The sequence below is a fragment of the Macaca mulatta genome, chromosome 2 (genome assembly GCF_049350105.2).
Source record: "Macaca mulatta isolate MMU2019108-1 chromosome 2, T2T-MMU8v2.0, whole genome shotgun sequence".
Lineage (NCBI taxonomy): Eukaryota > Metazoa > Chordata > Mammalia > Primates > Cercopithecidae > Macaca > Macaca mulatta.
Genome location: NC_133407.1, coordinates 147,770,525 through 147,790,037, shown reverse-complemented (window position 1 = coordinate 147,790,037; position 19,513 = coordinate 147,770,525). Strand labels below are relative to the sequence as shown.

The 19,513-nt window shown below is 43.9% G+C and overlaps 1 protein-coding gene across 3 annotated transcripts in view; it reads left to right on the top strand.

The window, feature by feature from the left end:
• Positions 1-19,513, top strand: part of SRGAP3 (SLIT-ROBO Rho GTPase activating protein 3) — a 269,429-nt gene that overhangs the window by 243,022 nt on the left and 6,894 nt on the right. For 2 of the 3 annotated variants that reach the window (XM_015130346.3, XM_015130344.3), the window contains exons 19-21: positions 12,176-12,356; positions 13,637-13,786; positions 15,852-16,179. In XM_015130346.3, coding sequence (XP_014985832.2) covers positions 12,176-12,356; positions 13,637-13,786; positions 15,852-16,179 — 659 coding nt within the window. The remainder of the gene's footprint in view (positions 1-12,175; positions 12,357-13,636; positions 13,787-15,851; positions 16,180-19,513) is intronic. The other variant, XM_077993349.1, reaches the window with a different exon arrangement.

Below are 19,513 nucleotides of genomic sequence, written 5' to 3'. Positions count from 1 at the left end.
CAGAATAGAGTTGTTTGACTCTGTCCTCTTTCACTCTGCATAATATTCTGAGATTCATCCATGTCGTGAGTATTCAGGTGAGGTTTTTGATGGTATTAAAATGGGATTAGTCCATTTATGTACAAACACCCCAGTTCTCCTGGAACCTGAAATCATAGCCACTCCTTTTTCTTTCCTTTTCTTTTTCTTCTCTTTCCTTCCTTCCTTCCTTCCTTCCTTCCTTCCTTCCTTCCTTCCTTCCTTCCTTCCTTCCTTCCTTCCTCCCTTCCTCCTTTGCTCCCTTCCTCCCTTCCTCCCTTCCTTCCTTCCTTCCTTGACAGAGTCTCGCTCTGTCGCCAGGCTGTAGTAAAGTGGTGCAATCTTGGCTCACTGCAGCCTCTGACTCCCTGGTTCAAGTGATTCTCCTGCCTCAGCTTCCTGAGTAGCTGGGATTAGAGGCATGCGCCACCATGCCCAGCTAATTTTTGTATTTTTTAGTAGAGACCGGGTTTCACCATGTTGGCCAGGCTGGTCTCAATCTCCTGACCTCGTGATCTGCTTGCCTCAGCCTCCCAAAGTGCTGGGATTACAGGCATGAACCACTGTGCCCGGCCCACTCCTTTTCATAAGAAATTAAGAACAATAGAAAAAAAGAACAGCGGCCAATGTCTTATACTTGGTGTATGTTTCTAATCACTAGTAATAAACATGGTAAGCTGGCTCGCGGCATTTGGCTCAGGCCTTATACCTAAGAAGGACCCTGCCTTCTTTTTAAAACCACTTTATTGAGTTATAGATCACACACCACACAATTTACCCTTTTAAAGTGTACAACTGAGTGATTTTTTTGTATATTCACAGATATGTGCAACTATCACCATGGTCAATTTGAGAACATTTTCATCATCTTGAGAAGCTTTGTACCCTTTAGCTATCACTCCTTACACCCTCCCATCCCTGCCCCCCACATTTCTCCCAGCCCTAGTCAATGCACCTGTAAATCTACCCACTGTCTCTATGGATTTGTCCATTCTGGACATTTTATATAAATAGAATTATATAATATGTGGCCTTTCTCTTAGCACACAGTTTTCTAGGTTCAGCCATGCTGTAGCATGAATCAGTACTTAGTTTTTGATGGCTGAATAATATTCCATCATATGAAAATGCCAGACTTTGTTTATCCATTTGTCAATTGATGGACATTTGGGTTGTTTCTACTTTCAGCTATTATGAATAATACTGCTGTAAACATGTGTGTGCAAGTTTTTGTACAGACAGAAGTTTTCATTTCTCTTGAGTATATACCCAGGAGTGGAATTGCTGGGTCATATGCTGACTCTATGTCAGTCATTTAAGGAAATGGCAGACTGTTTTCCAAAATGACCGCATCGTTTTGCAATATCATCAGCAGTGTATGAGGGTTCCAATTTATCCATATCCTTGCCAGCACTTGTTATTATCTGACTTTTTGATTCTTGCCATCCTAGTGCATGTGAAGTGGTATCTTACTGAGGTTTGGATTTGAATTTCTCTGATGACTGATAATGTTCATCATCTTTTCATGTGCTTTTTGATCACTTGTATATTTTTCTTCAGATCCTTTGCCCATTTTTAAATTTGGTTATTTGCCTTTTTATTATTGAATTGTAACAGCTCTTTATATATTCTAGATCTAAGTCCCTTATCAGATATACAATTTCCAAATATTTTCTCCCATTCTGCGGCTTGCCTTTTTATTGGTGATACCCTTTGAAGCACAAAAGTATTTAATTTTGATTGAGTTCCATTCATCTATTTTTTCTTTTGTTGTGCATGCTTTTGGTGTTATATCTAAGAGGCCTTTGCCAAATCCAAGTTCATGAAGATGTATTCCTGTATTTTCTTTTAAGAGTTTTAGAGTTTTAGGTCTAGATCTTTGATCTATTTTGAGTTAATTTTGGTATAAGGTAATGGTCAAACTTTATTCTTTTGTATGTGGCTCTCCAGTTGTCCCAGTACTATTAATTGAAAAAAATTATTCTTTTCCACGTTGAATGGTCTTAGCACCCTTGTAAAAAAAAGTCCTTTGACTATAGTTGTATGGGTTTATTTTTGGACTTGCAATGCTGTTCCACTGACCTATATGTCTATCTCTGTGTTGGTACTATACTGTCTTCATTACCGTTGCTTTGTAGTAAGCTTTGAAATTGGGATGGTTAAGCCCTCCAACTTTGTCCTTTGTTTTCAAGATTGTTTTGACTATTATGGGTTTCTTGTGATTACATATGAAATTTAGAATCAGCTTGTCAATTTCTACAAAGAAGTTAGCCAGGATTCTGATAGGGATTGTGTTAAATCTGTCGGTCAGTTGGGAATATCACCCTCTTAGTAGTGTTAAGTCTTCTGATCTATAAACATAGGATGTTTTGCCAGTTATTTAGATGTTTAGTTTTTTTTAACAATGATTTATAGTTGCCAGAGTGGCAACTACAGAGTGCCTTTTATCCTTTTATCTTGAAAGGATATTAGATTTTGTCAGTGCTTTATTCCTCTGTATTTTATTCTTTTTTATGCTAATGTAAGTGAAATTGTTTTCTTAATTTCACTTTTGAATTGTTCACTATGAGTGTATGGAAATGTAATTGATTTTAATATATTGCTCTTATATGCTGCAACCTTGCTGAGTTTATTCATCCACTCAAATAGTTTTTAGTGATTTCCTTATGATTTCTTAATATATGAAATTATATTGTCTATGAATAGATATATTTTTACTTCTTTTCCAATTTGAATACCTTTTATTTCTTTTTCTTGCCCAGTTGGCCCAGCTAGAATCTCTAGTACAACATTGAAGTGATGAGAGTGGATATCCTTGTCTAACTCCTGATCTTATGGGGAAAGCATCCAGAATTTCACCATTAAGTATGATGTTAGCTGTGGGTTTTTCATAGATGCCATTTGTCAGGTTGAGGAAGTTCCTTTCTATTCCTAGTTTGTTGAGTGTTTTATCTTGAAAGAATATTAGATTTTGTCAGTGCTTTTTCTTCATCTATTAAGATGATTGTGTGATTTTTGTTTTTTTATTTTACCGATAAGATGCATTACATTAATTAATGATTTTCAGATGTTAAACCAATTGGGCAGTCCTGGGATAAATTCCACTTGTGCATGGAGCATAGTTCTTTTTATGCTACTGCATTTAGCTTGCTAGTGATTTTTTTTTTTTTTTTGAGATGGAATCTCACTCTGTCACCCAGGCTGAAGTGCAGTGGCACAATCTTGGCTCACTGCAACCTCTGCCTCCTGGGTTCAAGTAATTCTCCTGCCTCAGCCTCCCTAGTAACTGGGATTACAGTGCCCGATACTACACCAGGCTAATTTTTTGTATTTTACACCAGGCTAATTTTTTGTATTTTTAGTAGAGACAGGATTTTGCCATATTGCAGGCTGATCTCAAACTCCTGATCTCAAGTTGTCCGCCCAGCTCTGCCTCCCAAAGTGCTGAGATTACAGGCATGAGCCACCATGCCTGGCCGGGTTTGCTAGCATTTTGTAGAGGATATTTGCATCCATATTCATAAGAAATACTGGTCTGTAGTTTTCTTGTGATATCTTTGTCTGGTTTTGGTATCAGGGTAATACTTGCCTAGTGAAATTAGTTGAGCAGTATTCCTTTCTCTTGTAGTTTTTGGAAGACTTTATAAGGAATAATTATTAATTCTTTTTCAAATGTTTGGTAGAATTCAATAATGTAGCCATCTGGGCCTGGGCATTTATTTGTGCGTAGTTTTTGGATGATTGATTCAATCTCTTGTTATAAGTATATTCATATTTTTATTTCTTCTTAAGTCAGTTTTAATAGTTTCTTTCTTTCTACGAACTTATTAATTTCATCTAAGGTATCCAACTTGTTGGCATATAATTGTTCATAGTATTTCTTTATGATCCTTTTTTTCCTGTAAAAAAGGAAAAAAGGTAGTAATGTCCCCTCTTTCATATCTGATTCAATAATTTGAGTCTTCTCTCTTGTTTTCTTGGTTTATTTAACTAATGGCTTGTCAATTTCATTGATCTTTTCAAAGAACCAGCTTTTGGTTTTATGATTTTATCTATTGTTTTTCTATTCTCTATTTTATTAATTTCTACACTAATCTTTATTATTTCCTCCGTTCTGCTAGCTTTAGGTTTAGTTTGCACTTTTTTCCCCCAGTGTTTTAAGGTGGAAGTTTAGGTTATTGATTTGAGGTTCGTTTGTTTTTCCTAATATAGGCATTTACAGTCATACATTTCCTTCTAAGCACTGCTTTAGCTGCATCCCATAAGTTTTGGTATGTTGTATCTTCATTTTCATTCATCTCAAAGGTTTCTCTTTTGATATTTTTTTCTTCAACCATTAGTTATTTAGGAGTATGCTGTACAATTTTTGCCTATTTGTCAGCTTCCCAATTTTTTTCCTGCTATTGATTCCTACTTTAGAAGAAACTTATTCTATAGAAGAAATCAATAATTTTATCCTACTGTGGTAGAAGAACACATTTTGTATTATTTGTATCATTTTGAATTATTGATGTTTGTTTTATGGACTAGCATAGGGCACACCCAAGAGAATGTTCCATGTGCAGTTAAAAAGAATGTATAGTCTCTTGCTGAGTGGTGTGTTCTATAGATGCCTGTTAGGTCTATTTGGTTTATAGTGTTAAGTCTTCTGTTTCCTCTTTTTTCTTCTGTCTAGTTGTTCTTTCCATTATTGAGAGTGGAGTATTGAAATCTCTGACAATTATTTTTGATTGTCTATTTCTTTCTTTGTTTTTGTCCATTTTTGCTTCATGTATTTTGCTGCTCTTTTATTAGGTACATTTTGTTTATACTTCTTTACATCTTGATAGACCAAAATTTTTATCATTATGAAATGCTGCTGTTTATCTCTAGCAATATTTTTAGTTTTAAAGTCTATTTTATCAATATTAGTATAGTCATTCTAGCTTTCCTGTGGTTCCAGTCTGCATAATATATTTTTCCATCCTTTCACTTTCACTCTAATTGTATCTTTGAATCTAAAGTGTGTCTTTTGTAGACAGCATAGTTAAATTATGTGATTTTATCCAGTCTGATAATCTCTGCATTTTAATTGGATTGTTTAATCCATTCACATTTAATATTATCACTTATATAGTTGGATTTATGTCTGCCATTTTACTTTTTGTTTTCTATGTGTCTCATATCTTTTTTGTTCCTCTATTCCTTCTTTACTGATTTCTTTTGCATATTTTCTAATATAGCATTTAGTGAATATTTTCTAAGATAGCATTTAAACTTCTTTAATGATGTTTTCACCGTATTTTAGAGTTATTTTTAACAGTTTTATTTAATTTTTGATGGACAGATAATTGGACATATTTATTGGATTCAATGTGATATTGCAATACATGCATACATTGTGTAATGATTAAATTCAGGTAAGCAGTATATTCATCATGTTATAAATATATTGTTTCTTTGTGGTGTGAACAATCAAAATCTCCTCTATTCCAGCTATTTTGAAACATACAATACGTTGTTGTTAACTATAGTCAACCTACTGTAAAATAGAACACCAGAACTTATTTATCCTAACTAACTCTAACATTGGACCTGTTGAGCAATCGCTCCCTATATACCCTCCCCTTCTTTCCTAGCCTCTGACAACCAGTATTCTGCTCTTACTATTTTTGAGTTAGTTTTTAGTAGCTTCTCTAAGGTTTACCATATACATCTTATTTGAATGAGCTTGTATTTATACTAGCTTAATTTCAGTGATATATGGAAATGTTACTCTGTGGGATGACAGTGGTTTTGGTAGGGTTCTCCTTCCCTGAGATGACAGTGGTTTTGGTAGAAGTCTCTTTCCCTGATCCTTTCTGGCTGTTAATCTCCACTAATTGCTGGATGGTTGCTATTCTTTCAACAGTACCCTTGGTCCTAAATTGCTCTACAAATTAATGCAGTCAAATTCTGTCCCCATTATAGGGATAGTTTCTGAAGTCAGTGTTTGATATTTCTTCTGATCCCAGGAGTACTTCTCCTGGCTGTCTTATTCCCCGGTTCTCCTCTGCTAACAATCTGCCTTATAGTCTAGCTTCTATATTCATTAAATTCATGAACCATCACTGGATTGCCCTTCAACACAACCTCCACTGTTCTTGAGAGTGCTCTTCGACTTGAACTTCTCCAAGCTCTGTTGCAACTGAAGTCAATTCCTTTGGGACAAGATTAGGAGCTGTCTGTTTTACGGGATGCTTCTCCCCCATGGGAAAATCTGAGCCAGGACTCTGAGACTGGGGATGGAGACAATGGCATCTTCTGAGTGATGTCCCCACTGAGTGCTTTGTGGAGGGGCAGCCAGAGATCCTCTTAACTTACTTCTCCTGCCATGCAACCACCACCTCACAAGCTGGGGCAAGATTGATAGAACACCCACATTTTCAGTGGTGCCATGCCCAAAATACAGCCACCATTCCATGAGTAGGGGTTGTGTGGAAGAATGAAGTCCTGGTCTCTCCACTCCACTCACCTGGGACTTCGCCTCAGCAACAGGTAGTGGGAGCAGGATGAGAATCACTGAGCTCCTGCTCCTTCCAGGAAGAAAGCCCTGTGACTAGAAGGTGGTAAAGGGAGAGGAAGCCCTGTGTTCTTGGCTGCAGTCGTCTGGATTGGAGCCTCCATCTCCCCAAGCTTGGAGCAGGAGTAGAGGGAGGGAGCAGTCTTGGTTCAAATACCAGAGATTTTTACCTTTCTCACTACGTTTTTATAGATTTTCCTGAATAGATATTTCTTCATTTGCTTTTTGCCCTTAGGACCATTTCCAGGGGCTTGAAATGTTTTTTTTTTTCTTTTACTTTTTATATTTTTTCATGAGTTTCCCTGGGGAGCTCTTCATGCCGTCATCCCAGAGGTCGGTCTCACTCCTTTCCTTTTAAATTAAATCTAAATCTCAGTATCAGCTGGTGCCACCACCAAATGCAAAGAAAGAATCCAAGGTCATGAGTGAGAAGGGGAGAAAAGAGGGACCCTGTAAACAGGCCCTGGCTTCTGTCATTACTCTCATCACAAGGAGGATGAGGGAGAAGAGAAGGTACACCCACATTCTCTGCCTTTGATACAGTGACTTGGCCTCTAGTAAACTGGTTGCATGAGATTAGTGTTGTCACTTCTGGGGATGAAGTAAGGGGTGGGGTGGGCAGAGGGACATGACGTTGTATTGAGAGGAATGGAGCCATCCCCTCTTTCATGCAGGCAGGACCCATGACCTGTAACAGAGTTCTCTGGAATGGCATGGCTAGAGAGAGGAATTTGAGCTTCCTATTGAGTGATGGGTAGAGAAGGATAAATGTCCAACCTTCAGATTCTGAAATGAAAGCAAAGCTTCAACATGTCTTTTCATCTCCAGAAAAGCCCACGTCTAGCCCATGCTAGTCCAGAGGCTGGACCAGTGTAGCAGCCTCTGAAGCACTGCTGCCTCCAGCTTCTCCCCTCCAATCCTTCCACTGCTCTGCTTTGCCACTGGAGTGATTTTCTAAACTGTGACTCCAGCCAGGCCCCTACCGAGACAGTCTCAACCTCTCCTCTAGCTCAGGGGCTGGGCTGTTCATCTCTTCCCTCACTGTAGAGCCCATAGGGTTTTTACCTGGTACAATTAGCCTCTCAATACACAAGAGTTGAATTGCATCAAACATAGAGCATTGCATATCTATATAGTCACATTTACACTATACAGAAGCAAAGACCTTGTGGCAAGAATAAGCCTAGCACAATTCAAAAACATCTAGAAGCCTCTATTAATGATGTCTGGGACCTGAGCTCAGATGTTAGCTCATCACTGTATCTACTGGTGTGACCTGAGCCTACGCCCATCATTCAACCCAGCTTCAGTTCCCTCATCATGAAATGAAGGTAGTGCCTCAAATGTTGTTATGGGATTAAATGTGATAATGTAAGTAGAACACCTGGTACCGGTAAAACTTGAATTTGTTCATGCAAGCAATAAATACATATTTGGTGCCTGTTTGTCCCAGGGTCTGTTCTAGGAGTCAGAATATAGTAGGTAAGAAAAGAAAATCTGTCCTAATGGTACCCACACTTTAGTAGGAAAGATTGATAGTAAAGTTTCAAAATTATGTGTGTGTACACTTATGTATATGTGTATATATACATACTATATATATATACACACACACATACCACAAACATAAATACACACATCATACACACACACATAAATTTCAGGTTGTGGTAAGTGCCATGAAGAGAAATAAAGCAAGAGAAGGTGTTAGAAAGTGATTTGGCAGTTGGGACTCCTGTAGTTGGGAGTGGCTGGGAAAGGCCTTGGTAAGGCAATGACATTTGAGTACAGACCTGAATGAAATTAGCAAATGACACATAGCATTAATAAATATTTGTTGAGTGTGGATGAATACAAAGATCTGGGAGAAAGACATCCCAGGGAGAAGCAATAGGAAGTACAAAGGTCCTGTAACAGGAAGATACTTGTCATGTTTTAAAAGCATCAAGAAGGCTCTGTAGCTGGGGGTGGTAGCTCAGGCCTGTAATCCCAGCACTTTGGGAGGCCAAGGCAGGAGGATCGCTCGAGTCCAGAAGTTTGAGACCAGCCTGGGCAACATAGTGAGACCCCCAATTGCTACAGAAACTTAAAAAATTAGCTGGGCATGGAGGCATGTGCCTGCAGTCCCAGCTACTCAGGGGGCTGAGGTGGAAGAATTGCTTGATCTCAGGAGGTTCAGGCTGTAGTGAGTCGTGATTGCACCACTGCACTCCAGCCTGAGTGACAGAGTGAGAACCTGTCTCAAACAAACAAACAAACAAACAACTCTATGAATATTTATGCTGAAGTGTTTAGAGATAAAGTATACTGATGTTTATAACTTAATTTAAAAATCATTAAAAAATAAGATGGATAGATAGAGGAGTGGATAGATATATGATAAATCTAGCATTGTGGAATTTCATTGTGTTCCATGCATGTTCACTGTGAAATTCTTTCAATTGTACTTTGTGTTTGAAAAATGTCATACTGGGATGTTGGAGGAAAAACATCAAGAAGGTTAGTGAGGCAAGAGCAGATTGAGCTAGTGAAGGAGAGAGAGACAGAGAAGATGAGGTCTCAGAGGCCTCTGTGACCGAGATCCTGGAGGGCCTTATGAGCAGTGGAAAGACACTGAGGTTTTGTTCCAGGATCCATGGGAAGCCTTCTGAGGATTTTGAACAGGGGAGTTTTATGATCTGATTGTATGATTGTAAAGGACCCTCTAGGCTGCTGTGGGGAGAAGTGGCTCTACCTAAGCAAGTATGGAAGTGAAGAGGGTGTCATGGGAGGTGGTGAGCCATGGTCAGATCCAGGGGACAGCCTGAAGGAGTTGCTAATGGATGAGGTGTGCAGAGCCATGCCAGGGCATTGGCCTGGGTGAGCAGGTAGACAGTGGTTCTGTTTCCTGAGATGGGGAAGATGAGGGAATGAAGTAAGTTTGGGTAACAGAGTGTGGGAGAGTGATGAGGGGGAGAAACATATTCTGTTTCAGGCATGAAAAGCCCAAATAACAGACTTAGTAATAATCAATGGGAGCTGTTATTACTGTTTCCACCATACACACTTATGTAACGACGTCTGCAAACACACGTGCTTTCTCTGAGCTGGAGGTTCAGCCCTGTTCCTCCTGTTTTCTTTCCCTCACATTTTCTGCTCCCCTTGCTGCCCCACTCTTTCAACTTCAGGCTGCTGTCCAGTGACTGCTGGAGGCTCTGGTGATGGTAAAGGTAGAAACAAGGAACCAGAGGCAGCCCCTCTATGCCCCTCTGAGTATCAGAAAACCTCTGCTTAGGTCAGCACCTTTCTTAGTTTGGGGAATCTGGGTCAGAGAAAGTCCCTGGGTGAACCCAGGAGCACACAGCTGTCTGGGCTCAGCTCCTGCCCTTGCAAACCCTGCGGCCTTTCTGACTCTTGTAACGAGGCAGGCAGACGGGCTAGCAGGCAGTTCCAGCACACAGCTGGATGTGAGATTCAAAGATGCTGCAGAGAGAAGGACCAAGATCTCTGTCTGTTTTACTGAGGATGTGACTCTGAGTCAAGATCTGAGTTAATTTGACCCATTTAGTGGTGCTGTCACTTCCCCACCTCCTTCCCTCCTTCCTTCTCTCGCATCACCTTGGTTAGAATAGCATTTAAAGACATTTGTCAGGTAGCCAGCTGGGGAAGCTGATTTGACTGTTTGAGGCCTGCTCCCTGTAGAAGGCTGCCTCAGTCACTAAGAGCTAAATACATCCCAAAGCCACTGCATCTTACGGGGCCACAAGCATGGTCTTCTTGAGCCAGTTGCTTTCAGAGGGGAGCCCTGGTGCATGTGTGTGGTGGGGAGTGATGCGGAGTGAACAAGGGAGTTTCCTCCTGCTGCTCTTTGATTTTCCATGCCATCCGTGGCCCTTGGAAGTGCACCAGCCTCTGGTAACAACATGTGCATAACTCTTATAGAGTACTATGTGCCAGACACTGTTGCAAGCACTTCATGTATATTAACTCACTTAATCCTTCTAATAACTCTGTAAGATAGGTTCTGTTTATTACCATTTCCATTTAACAGATGAGGAAACTGAGGCATAGAAAGAAAAACTAGGTATCCCAAGGTCGCACAACTAAAAAGTGATAAAGCCAAATATTCTGAGCTTAACTATGTGATGGACAGGTGGATGAACAGATCAATGAAGACAAGATTGTCCACAGTGAATGGAGCAGATAGCCCCAAGAAAGCTCAGCATGGGGAAGCTATCTGCAGGCTAGAGAGAGAGAGGGGTTGCTTTTGTTACTCTTTTGCTCTATTAAAATAAAAAAAGTAAGAATTATAATGTTAAACATCTTTGTGCTTGCTTTAAAATATTAAAACATTAATACCTGTACAAAATCAGTTTTCTACCACGTATGGACACTTCTTAGGGTAGAAACTATAAAACAGGTGGCATAAACTGTAGGCACAATCCCCTGCTCCCCAAAAAGTCTCTTCCCCAAATATCACTAGCTGTATGGTCCTTAAACCATACAGTTTAAACCACTTAAACTCTCTGCAGTTTAACATCTCTTCTCTGGACCCATCCTATAGGCCAAATCCATTAATAATTATAATCACAGTCATGACAGCTGCTGTCAACTGAATACCTGATGAATGTCTGTACTAAGCTATGTGCTTTTGTACAAGAACTTTTGTTTATTTGCTTTGAGACAGGGTCTCGCCCTGTCACCCAAGCTGGAGTACAGCGGCATAATCATGGCTCACTGCATCCTTGACCTACCAGGCTCAAGTGATCTTCCTGCCTTGGGCCCTAGAGTAGCTGGCACCACAGGCACATGCTACCATGCCCAGCTAATTAAAAAAATTTTTTTTGGAGATGAGGTCTCACTATATTGCCCAGGCTGGTCTCAAACTCCTGGACTCAAGCAATCCTTCCGCCTCAGCCTCCCAAAGTGTTGGGCTTATAGGCATGAGCCACCATGCCCAGCCTCTCTTCCTCTTATAAAGACACCAGCCCTAGGATTATGACCCCACCATTATGACCTCATTTAACTTTAATCACCACATTTACATTAATTAAAGCCTCTATCTTAAATACAGTCATGTTGGGGGTGAGGGCTTCAACATACAGATTTGAGGGAGACACAATTCAGTCCTTAACAATGAGCTTTGAAGAGTCTGGGTACCCTTAAAAATCCTGTATCGGATTTTGCACGGATGAGAGTCTGCATACATGATGTGGCCCCTCAAAAGATTAAAAATTACTAAAAGTATTATAAATGACAAAGAGGAAAAGGGCTCATAGAAAAGTAGAAATATTAATAGAACTTGTGTTAAGAGGTAGAAGAAAAAGAAAATTCTACAATATTGTCTTAATGAGCATTAAAAAGTAGAGAACAAGAAGGGCAGTGGAAAAGGAGGATGTATCAGCATCCTCTTTACATTTTGAGAGGTTTGATGGTTTGCCTGAGGTCACAGGGTGGAGGATGGATCTGAGTCTATGACCCCAGGATCCTGAGCCCCAGCCCACCAGGCGTTCTGTCCATGTTCTCACCAGCTGTGTGGTCTGTCCTTCCCCAGAGAAGCCAGGGCCATCTGAGTGAGGCTTTTGAGCTGCCGCTTTGCTGACCTCAGATATGCTCTTTCCCTTGCTTTCCTTCCAGAAGTGGAGCAGATCGAGGCTATTGCCAAGTTTGACTACATGGGGCGGTCCCCGCGTGAGCTATCCTTCAAGAAGGGGGCCTCGCTGCTCCTGTACCACCGCGCCTCGGAGGACTGGTGGGAGGGCCGGCACAACGGCGTGGATGGACTCATCCCCCATCAGTACATAGTTGTACAGGACATGTGAGTGGAGTCGAGACTTCTGTGAAGAATGCTGAAATAGATTAGTGATGTCTGGAATGGGCACCATAGGGGAGTGCTAGCTTGTATGCCAGCGATTTGCTCTCCTTGATATCATGCGCTTGGTCTTCTGTGAGAATGGGTAATATCTAACTTCCCTTTAAATGGTGATCCACTTAACAGACATCCAAATTCCTCCTTCTGAGCACACAGAAACAGTGTTGTGTGCCCCTGGCCTACATCCTGATGCAGCTGACAGCCCCCAGGGCATCCATCACCCTGAATCAGTATCCAGGGGATCCTGCCATGTGCCTCCACCTCCTAGGCCTCCCCTGCCTACCGTTCTACACTCCAGAGGTAGCTGTCTTAGGGGATAGGCAGAAACATGCCCTTGTTTCTGATTAATAGGGTACTGTTTTTTAAAAAGTAATTTCAGGGGTTAATAAAAAAGAGCCCTGCATCCCAAATGCGTAGTCCTACCACAAAAAGTCTGCACTTTCCATTCCTTTGAAAGCCATGGAAGCTTCCAGTGCACACATTCCTTGGGATCTCTGGTCAGGCTCGGCAGAACAGATTTACCATACATGCAGCCACCAAGCTGAGCCTCAAGGGAAGAGGATTAAAAGCCCACATTGTGATGGGAAAGAGGAGGTCTCAGCCAGAGAAAAGGCCAGGGCCAAGCAGACTGCCAGAGGAATGCCATAGTGGAGGGCCCTCGGCAGCCTCCCGATGCCCGCAGACCTCTGAGATCGGGGACAAGTCACCACAGCAGAGGGCCATGGAAGGAGGCCAGCAGGGCACCCCTACAAGCTTGTGAGCCATGGCACAGTGGCCCAAGCCCTGGGTGGGGAGGTGAGGGGCAGAGGCAGCTTCTTCCTCCCTTGCTTAGCCAGAAGCTCTTTCTCATGGAGTCACACAGAGACTCAGCGCTCAGCCCTCGGTGCTCAGCCTGCAGACTCCATCCCCCCATTTCTCCAATACACGCTGCAACATTTAGTTTTTTCTAGCCTGGAGTTGCCCGGGAATGAACAAGCTAGAAGAGAAAAAAAGAGGAGGTAGGTGTGGGACAGAAGAGGGTCCCAGCTGCAGAAACTGACCAGGAGTGTTGCAATGGGCATGCATGGTAGGAAGGCACCCAGTGGGCAGTGGCCTAGCAAGCACTGTGGGCACAATGTAACCATAAGTTGTGTTAATTCAGCCCCTCAGACATGTATCAGGGAGCCCTGTATATGCTGGGTTCTCTGGGGCAAGGCGCCTCCAATTCATGTCTGTCTTCTCCCCAGGGATGATGCCTTCTCCGACAGCCTGAGCCAGAAGGCTGACAGCGAGGCCAGCAGTGGGCCACTGCTGGATGACAAGGCCTCCTCCAAAAACGACCTCCAGTCCCCCACGGAGCACATCTCGGATTACAGCTTTGGGGGGGTGATGGGCCGGTAGGATATGCGGATTCATTTTTTCCCTGCTAGTGTCAAGCCTGTTCATGTCTGATTTGGGAGAAGCACAAGGGCAGAGAGGAGAGAAGGAGCCTACTGCAGCCCCCTGTTCCCCACAAGATACGATGGGCACACTGGGCAGGCTGGCTGGCATTGGCCCAAGGCGGCCAGGTATAAAACAATCCAGCCTGTATTGCAGGGAGGAGGAGGAGGAAAGACATGTGTTGGGAACTCAGTGCTTTTTCGTTTAAAATAATAATAATGTGTGAGAGAGATACAAATTGGCAAGTATTTTTCCTACCTCTCTCCAGTTCCTGTACCTCCTTCCAGCTTTCTGTTGTAGAACTGAGTTGTTATATTTAAAAATGTAAAGTTCACATATTCCCTGAAATGCACTACATAAACAGAAAACTCACACCTACTCATGTGTTGAAGGAAATTGACACTCGACTCCACGCACTTATTTGGAGGGAGCAGTATTACCAATTTCTTCGCTCCCTATGTGTGGGCCAGGCTGTGTCACGTGACCTTTCTACCAGGCAAGGAGCAGTGCATGTCATTCTGAAAAACAGGTATAATCCAAAGTATATGATTATCTTAAAAAGTTAATGAGGAAATAAGAAGGAAAGAAAAGCAAAACTGACAGTTTCTCACTGCCTTTTTAGTCGCGGTCTCAAAATGTCATATTCTGTGTTTTTTCCAGTGGAGGGGTCATGTGATCAACCCACACGTGTGGGTATTTGCAGATAGGCCCCCCAAAAAAATTAGTCGCAGTGGGAACACACAATTTCTGAACTTATTTCAGTAAAAATACTGATGCCTCTTTTCTGCAAATTCCACTCAGTTCAGCAGATAGCTCAGGGCACTATGGTAGAATTGGGAAGGGCAGGGAAGTAGAAGGCTGGGGTAGGTAGACAAAGAAGTTATGGTCCCCTGACTTCTAGGAGGACCATATCTTCTGCCTCTCTTTTCCTTTCCCTCGTCCCTCCCTCACCTCCTTCATTCTTGTTCTTTCTTTCTAAATACTGCTTCCTCTCCAATACCTATGCTTTGGTTCTGCTGGGGCACCCACAAGCACTGCTTAGCTCAGCTGGTGGCACTAGGATCTGAATCACTGCTGGTCCCTAGTCATAATCCATTCCCAACACACGGTCCCTCTTCCTCTCCCCTCACCACATCTAGCCCTTCAGACTCTTGGTGACCTCTGTAGGATGCAGCAAAATCTCCTGTGTATAGAACCTCTTATCTTCAAGGTGCTTTCAAACCCACTTGAAGCAAAGGTAAAGGGTGGGCAAAGGATCTTACTTAGACCCACTTAACAGATTAATAAAGTGAGCTTGAGAGAGGACACAGGAAAGCATGCGGCAGACACACGGCAATAACTCACCCTCCTGAAACACACCCTAATCCCCTTTTCACTGCACCAGAGCCTCCCTGAAGTGGGAAAGGTATCCAAATGCACAAAAGGGCTGTCCAGCCATGCAGGGTTTACTCTTGAATGACTAGTTTTCAAAGATACAGAAAAGCCTCATAGAAGGAGCCCTCTTCTGGAGAGATTGGGGGTTGGGTGGCAACATTAGAGTGTCTTCAGTTCCCACGGGACCCCTCCTGTGCTTGCAGGGTGCTGGTAACTTTGGTACAGTCAAGCCTCAAAGCTTCGACCAATTAGAAGCCCCTCAGAATCATGGAAATGTCTGAACTTTTTCAGAGGGTATCATGAGCCCAACTAACCATCACCAAAGCGTTTCCAGGGTTGGAATCCTGTAGGCCTTGACTTAGCATGTAGACCAGATGCATTTTGCGGTTGGCAGCACAGCTATCTGTGGCCTGGAAGCGCTGTGCTCCAAATGCTTTTGTGTTTGCACATTAGACCTCCCCCTGCTGCTGAGCTGTGTGCTGAGCCAGGTCTTTCATTGTGGAATTATGGGGTCTGGCTGAATGAGGCTTTACTGTACCCACTCCTTAGACTAGCGTGTAGTGTGTGGCATGGGGTTGACTCACCCATTCTGAGACTTGCCGGGCTTGACCTCTGCCCCATGCCCCTCGCCCCCTGGCTCCTTTGCAGAGTGCGGTTGCGATCTGACGGAGCGGCCATCCCCAGACGCCGAAGCGGGGGCGACACACACAGCCCGCCCCGGGGCCTGGGCCCCAGCATAGACACGCCACCCCGGGCCGCTGCCTGCCCCAGCAGCCCCCACAAAATCCCCCTCACCCGGGGGAGGATCGAGAGCCCTGAGAAGCGGAGGATGGCGACGTTCGGGAGCGCTGGCAGCATCAACTACCCTGACAAGAAGGCGCTCTCCGAAGGGCACTCGATGAGGTCGACCTGCGGTTCCACCAGGCACAGCAGCCTAGGGGACCACAAGTCCCTGGAGGCCGAGGCCCTGGCAGAAGTAAGGGCCAGCGGGAAGGCAGGCTGGGCAGCCAAATGCCCCAGAGGGCAGCGGGTGGGAATCCGTGGAGCGGAGAGCCACCTTGGCCTTTATGCCAGGCTCATGGCTAAGTCAGAGAACAGGAGAGTGAGTGGCTTCCCTGTCCCTTGCTGGGCTTCCCATGGGAATGGAGACTGGTTGGGAGCAGCCACTGCTGGGGTTCCTATAGAGACTGAACACCCCCAGTGTCCAGAGCTGGAGAGGGCATTGGCCAGATTATGGGGCTGGGGTAATGGCAGGTCACTACACAAAGTGATATGATTCAGTTTTTCACTCATTCATTCACTCATTCATTCATTTCTCTCTTCATTCATCTATTCATTGACAAATATTGATTGAGCATCTATCATGTGGCCATCACCATGCTAGCCACCAACAGTACAATGAAGACCTAAAATGGACTCAGGCACTGCCCACATGGAGCTTACAGTTTAAAGAAGAAAGAGACATCAACAAATACACACACATAGTTGTGAAATAGTTGTTTGATTGGGTGCCTTTAAGGAGTGGTCCAAAGTATTTTGAGAGCCTAAAATGTGAGGATTGCACCTAGGCACAGAGAGACTTCTCTTGGGAGGACTTGACCTGAGACCCAAAGGGTGGGCAGAACTAAATAGCTGAAGCTGCAAGAGAAGAATGTTCCAGGTTCTTCTCCAGTACTTAGAGAGTTGGCTTTTGTTTGTTTTGTATTTGGATGAAACAATCTATATGATTTTTACATTTGCCAAATGAATAGAACTGTGATTTGTTTAAAAATCTGCATAGCTGGTTTCATGTGTTTTTTGACAGTTCGATCATATTTTGAGAAGTTTCCACTTTTTTGTCTCTGGAATTTGGTGTGGGGGCCCATTATGTACCCTCTCCCTAGTGTTCTCTCCCACATAAGGTAACAGAGACAATTGGAACCTTCTGGTCTGTGAGAATTTTACTGTGGAGAGGAAGGGCGGGGAGCCATGAGCTGTGTTCTAGAGGAGGCCAGGCAGGGTTCCCAGGGAATACCCAACACAGAAACAGCATACCTAGCAATGAGTACTCCTGTTCACACCAGCAGGCTCTAGTTTGGCCCCATGCCCACTCCCAGGGGTCCCTGAAGATCAGTGCCTTCCAAGGAGGCATGCCAGCTGCTGGTCCCCCCATACTTTAGGAAACATGACCCTAGTACCCACCCATCATCTGGAAACTCTACCAGTCTAGAAAGTTCTACCAGTCTAGAAAGTTCTACCAGTTATGGTAGAGGATGGCCTGAGGCCTGCCCCAGGGCCCTTTACATTTATAAAGAATCAAATGTAGTCTAGAAAACTGTTTCTAAAAATAGCTGTCACAGCAGAGTAGTTCCACAGGATGCTAGGGAGCGGGTAGGGAATACATGTTCTGTGGTCATCAAGGTTTGGGGAATGCTGCTCTGACAAAGTTGAGTGGCTTCTCTGTGAGACTTCTTAAAAAACCTTTAAAGCCGGAGCCCCCAGCCCCCGGGCCATGGATGGATCTGTGGCCTGTTAGGAACCAGGCTGCACAGCAGGAGGTGAGCAGCGGGAGCCATTATTGTGTGAGCTCTGCCTCCTGTCAGATCAGCGGGAGTATTAAATCCTCATAGGCCGTGAACTGTATTGTGAACTGCGCTTGTGAGGGATCTAGGCAGTGCTCTCCTTAGGAGAATCTAATGCCTGATCTGAAGTAGAACAGTTTCATCCCGAAACCATCCTCCTGACCCCTGTCCGTGGAAAAATTGTCTTCCACGTAAACGGTGCCTGGTGCCATAAAGATTGAGGACTGCTACCTTAAAAGATATGCATTGTGACTCTCCAAGAAAGAAAACAGGGCATGCCCCATATCCCAGACTTCTTTGACCTTCATTCATGGAGCATGTTACAAGACCTGCCCCTAGAATGTACTTGGGGATTGCTGCATGTGTTCTCAGTTAGCAGACGGATCTGCACCCTCTCTAGTTTGACAGCTGCCATCCAAGACACCCTTTCACTAACAGAGGTCAAATAGGGAATTGTGGTAAATGATATGTAAATAGCCCACTGCCACTGGAGAGCTTCCAGCCTCGGCATTGGCTCTGATGAGCCCTTGGCTTTGCAGTCTGCAAAGGGGAGTGGCAGCTGAAGAACCCCAAGTAGTAGGTCGAGTGACCCAAATTTCTCTGGTCTCAAAATTTCCCTTATGATTTAGATGTGAACCCACTTAAAAAGGCTCTTTGTGGAACTTGCAACATGACCATCCAAAGTGGAAAGATCGAATTGAGGAGGAGATGAAAAGCAATCGTGGTCCCCACTCTGTCCTCCAGGGCCTCTCTGCCGCTCAGCTCTGGAGACTCGCAGCATCACCTCTCGGACTAATGCAAGGCTGCAGCCTAAACAACTCAGCTGATCTTTCTCTGAGCTTTCTGTCTTTCCGCTCACTCTGCTGGGGTAGGGTGGTGGTGGGGGTGGTGGTGATGGTGGTAGAGGGGCAAAAATTACATTTTATTTATTAAAGTTTCACCTTGCAGCTCATGCTGGACTAGAGCAAATAGAGAGTAGTGAGGTCAACAGGGAGCTTCCTTCAAGCAGAGTGGTTGATGATTGGGTGACTCGGCTCCAGGAAAGTGGGCTGTGTCACTGCAGGGCTGGCACATAGCAGAGAGGGAGAGGGGTCTGCCTTCCCTCCCTTCCTGCAGAAAATTGCCCCCAAAGCACCTCCTTTTGAATAAGGCACAAAAGACCCTTTCTTAAAGTTGCCAGTGTTCTGAGGCAAGGGATGAAATATCGTGGAGAAACATACAAGCTAATATTAGCCATTAGCCAGACATCCATAGTCCCCTAAAAAAAGGATAGGCTGTGACAATGAGGGGAGTAAGAGCTCGGGACCCTGACCCCAGCCAGATTGAAGCCTGCCATGGGGCCTAGAGCAGGCAGGAAGCCACCTGCAGACAGGGGAAAGAGAATGTAAAAGACCAGGGTAGAGAAAGGGGCCGGCCCCAGTATCTCCAGGCTCCACCCCCACCATCTGTTTCACCAGACTCATACTTTTTATTTTTTTTAGGATGTGCAATAAAGCAAGCCTATCTTAATAGTCATCATTCCTCCATGAGGTTATGCACAGCACCTACCAGTGGTGGCTTAGGCAGTATCCCTCACGGTGCCCTCGATCGCTAAGCCAGTTGGGATCTGGCCCAGCTGAGCCCGAGCAGCTCCTCTCACGTCTGTGGGATGCGGAGGCATCCCTGTCAACAGTCATGGGAACCCGTGGGGCTCTTGGGCTAGAAGGATTTTGTAAACCACCGTCTGGCAGTTTACAAAGCTTCATCACA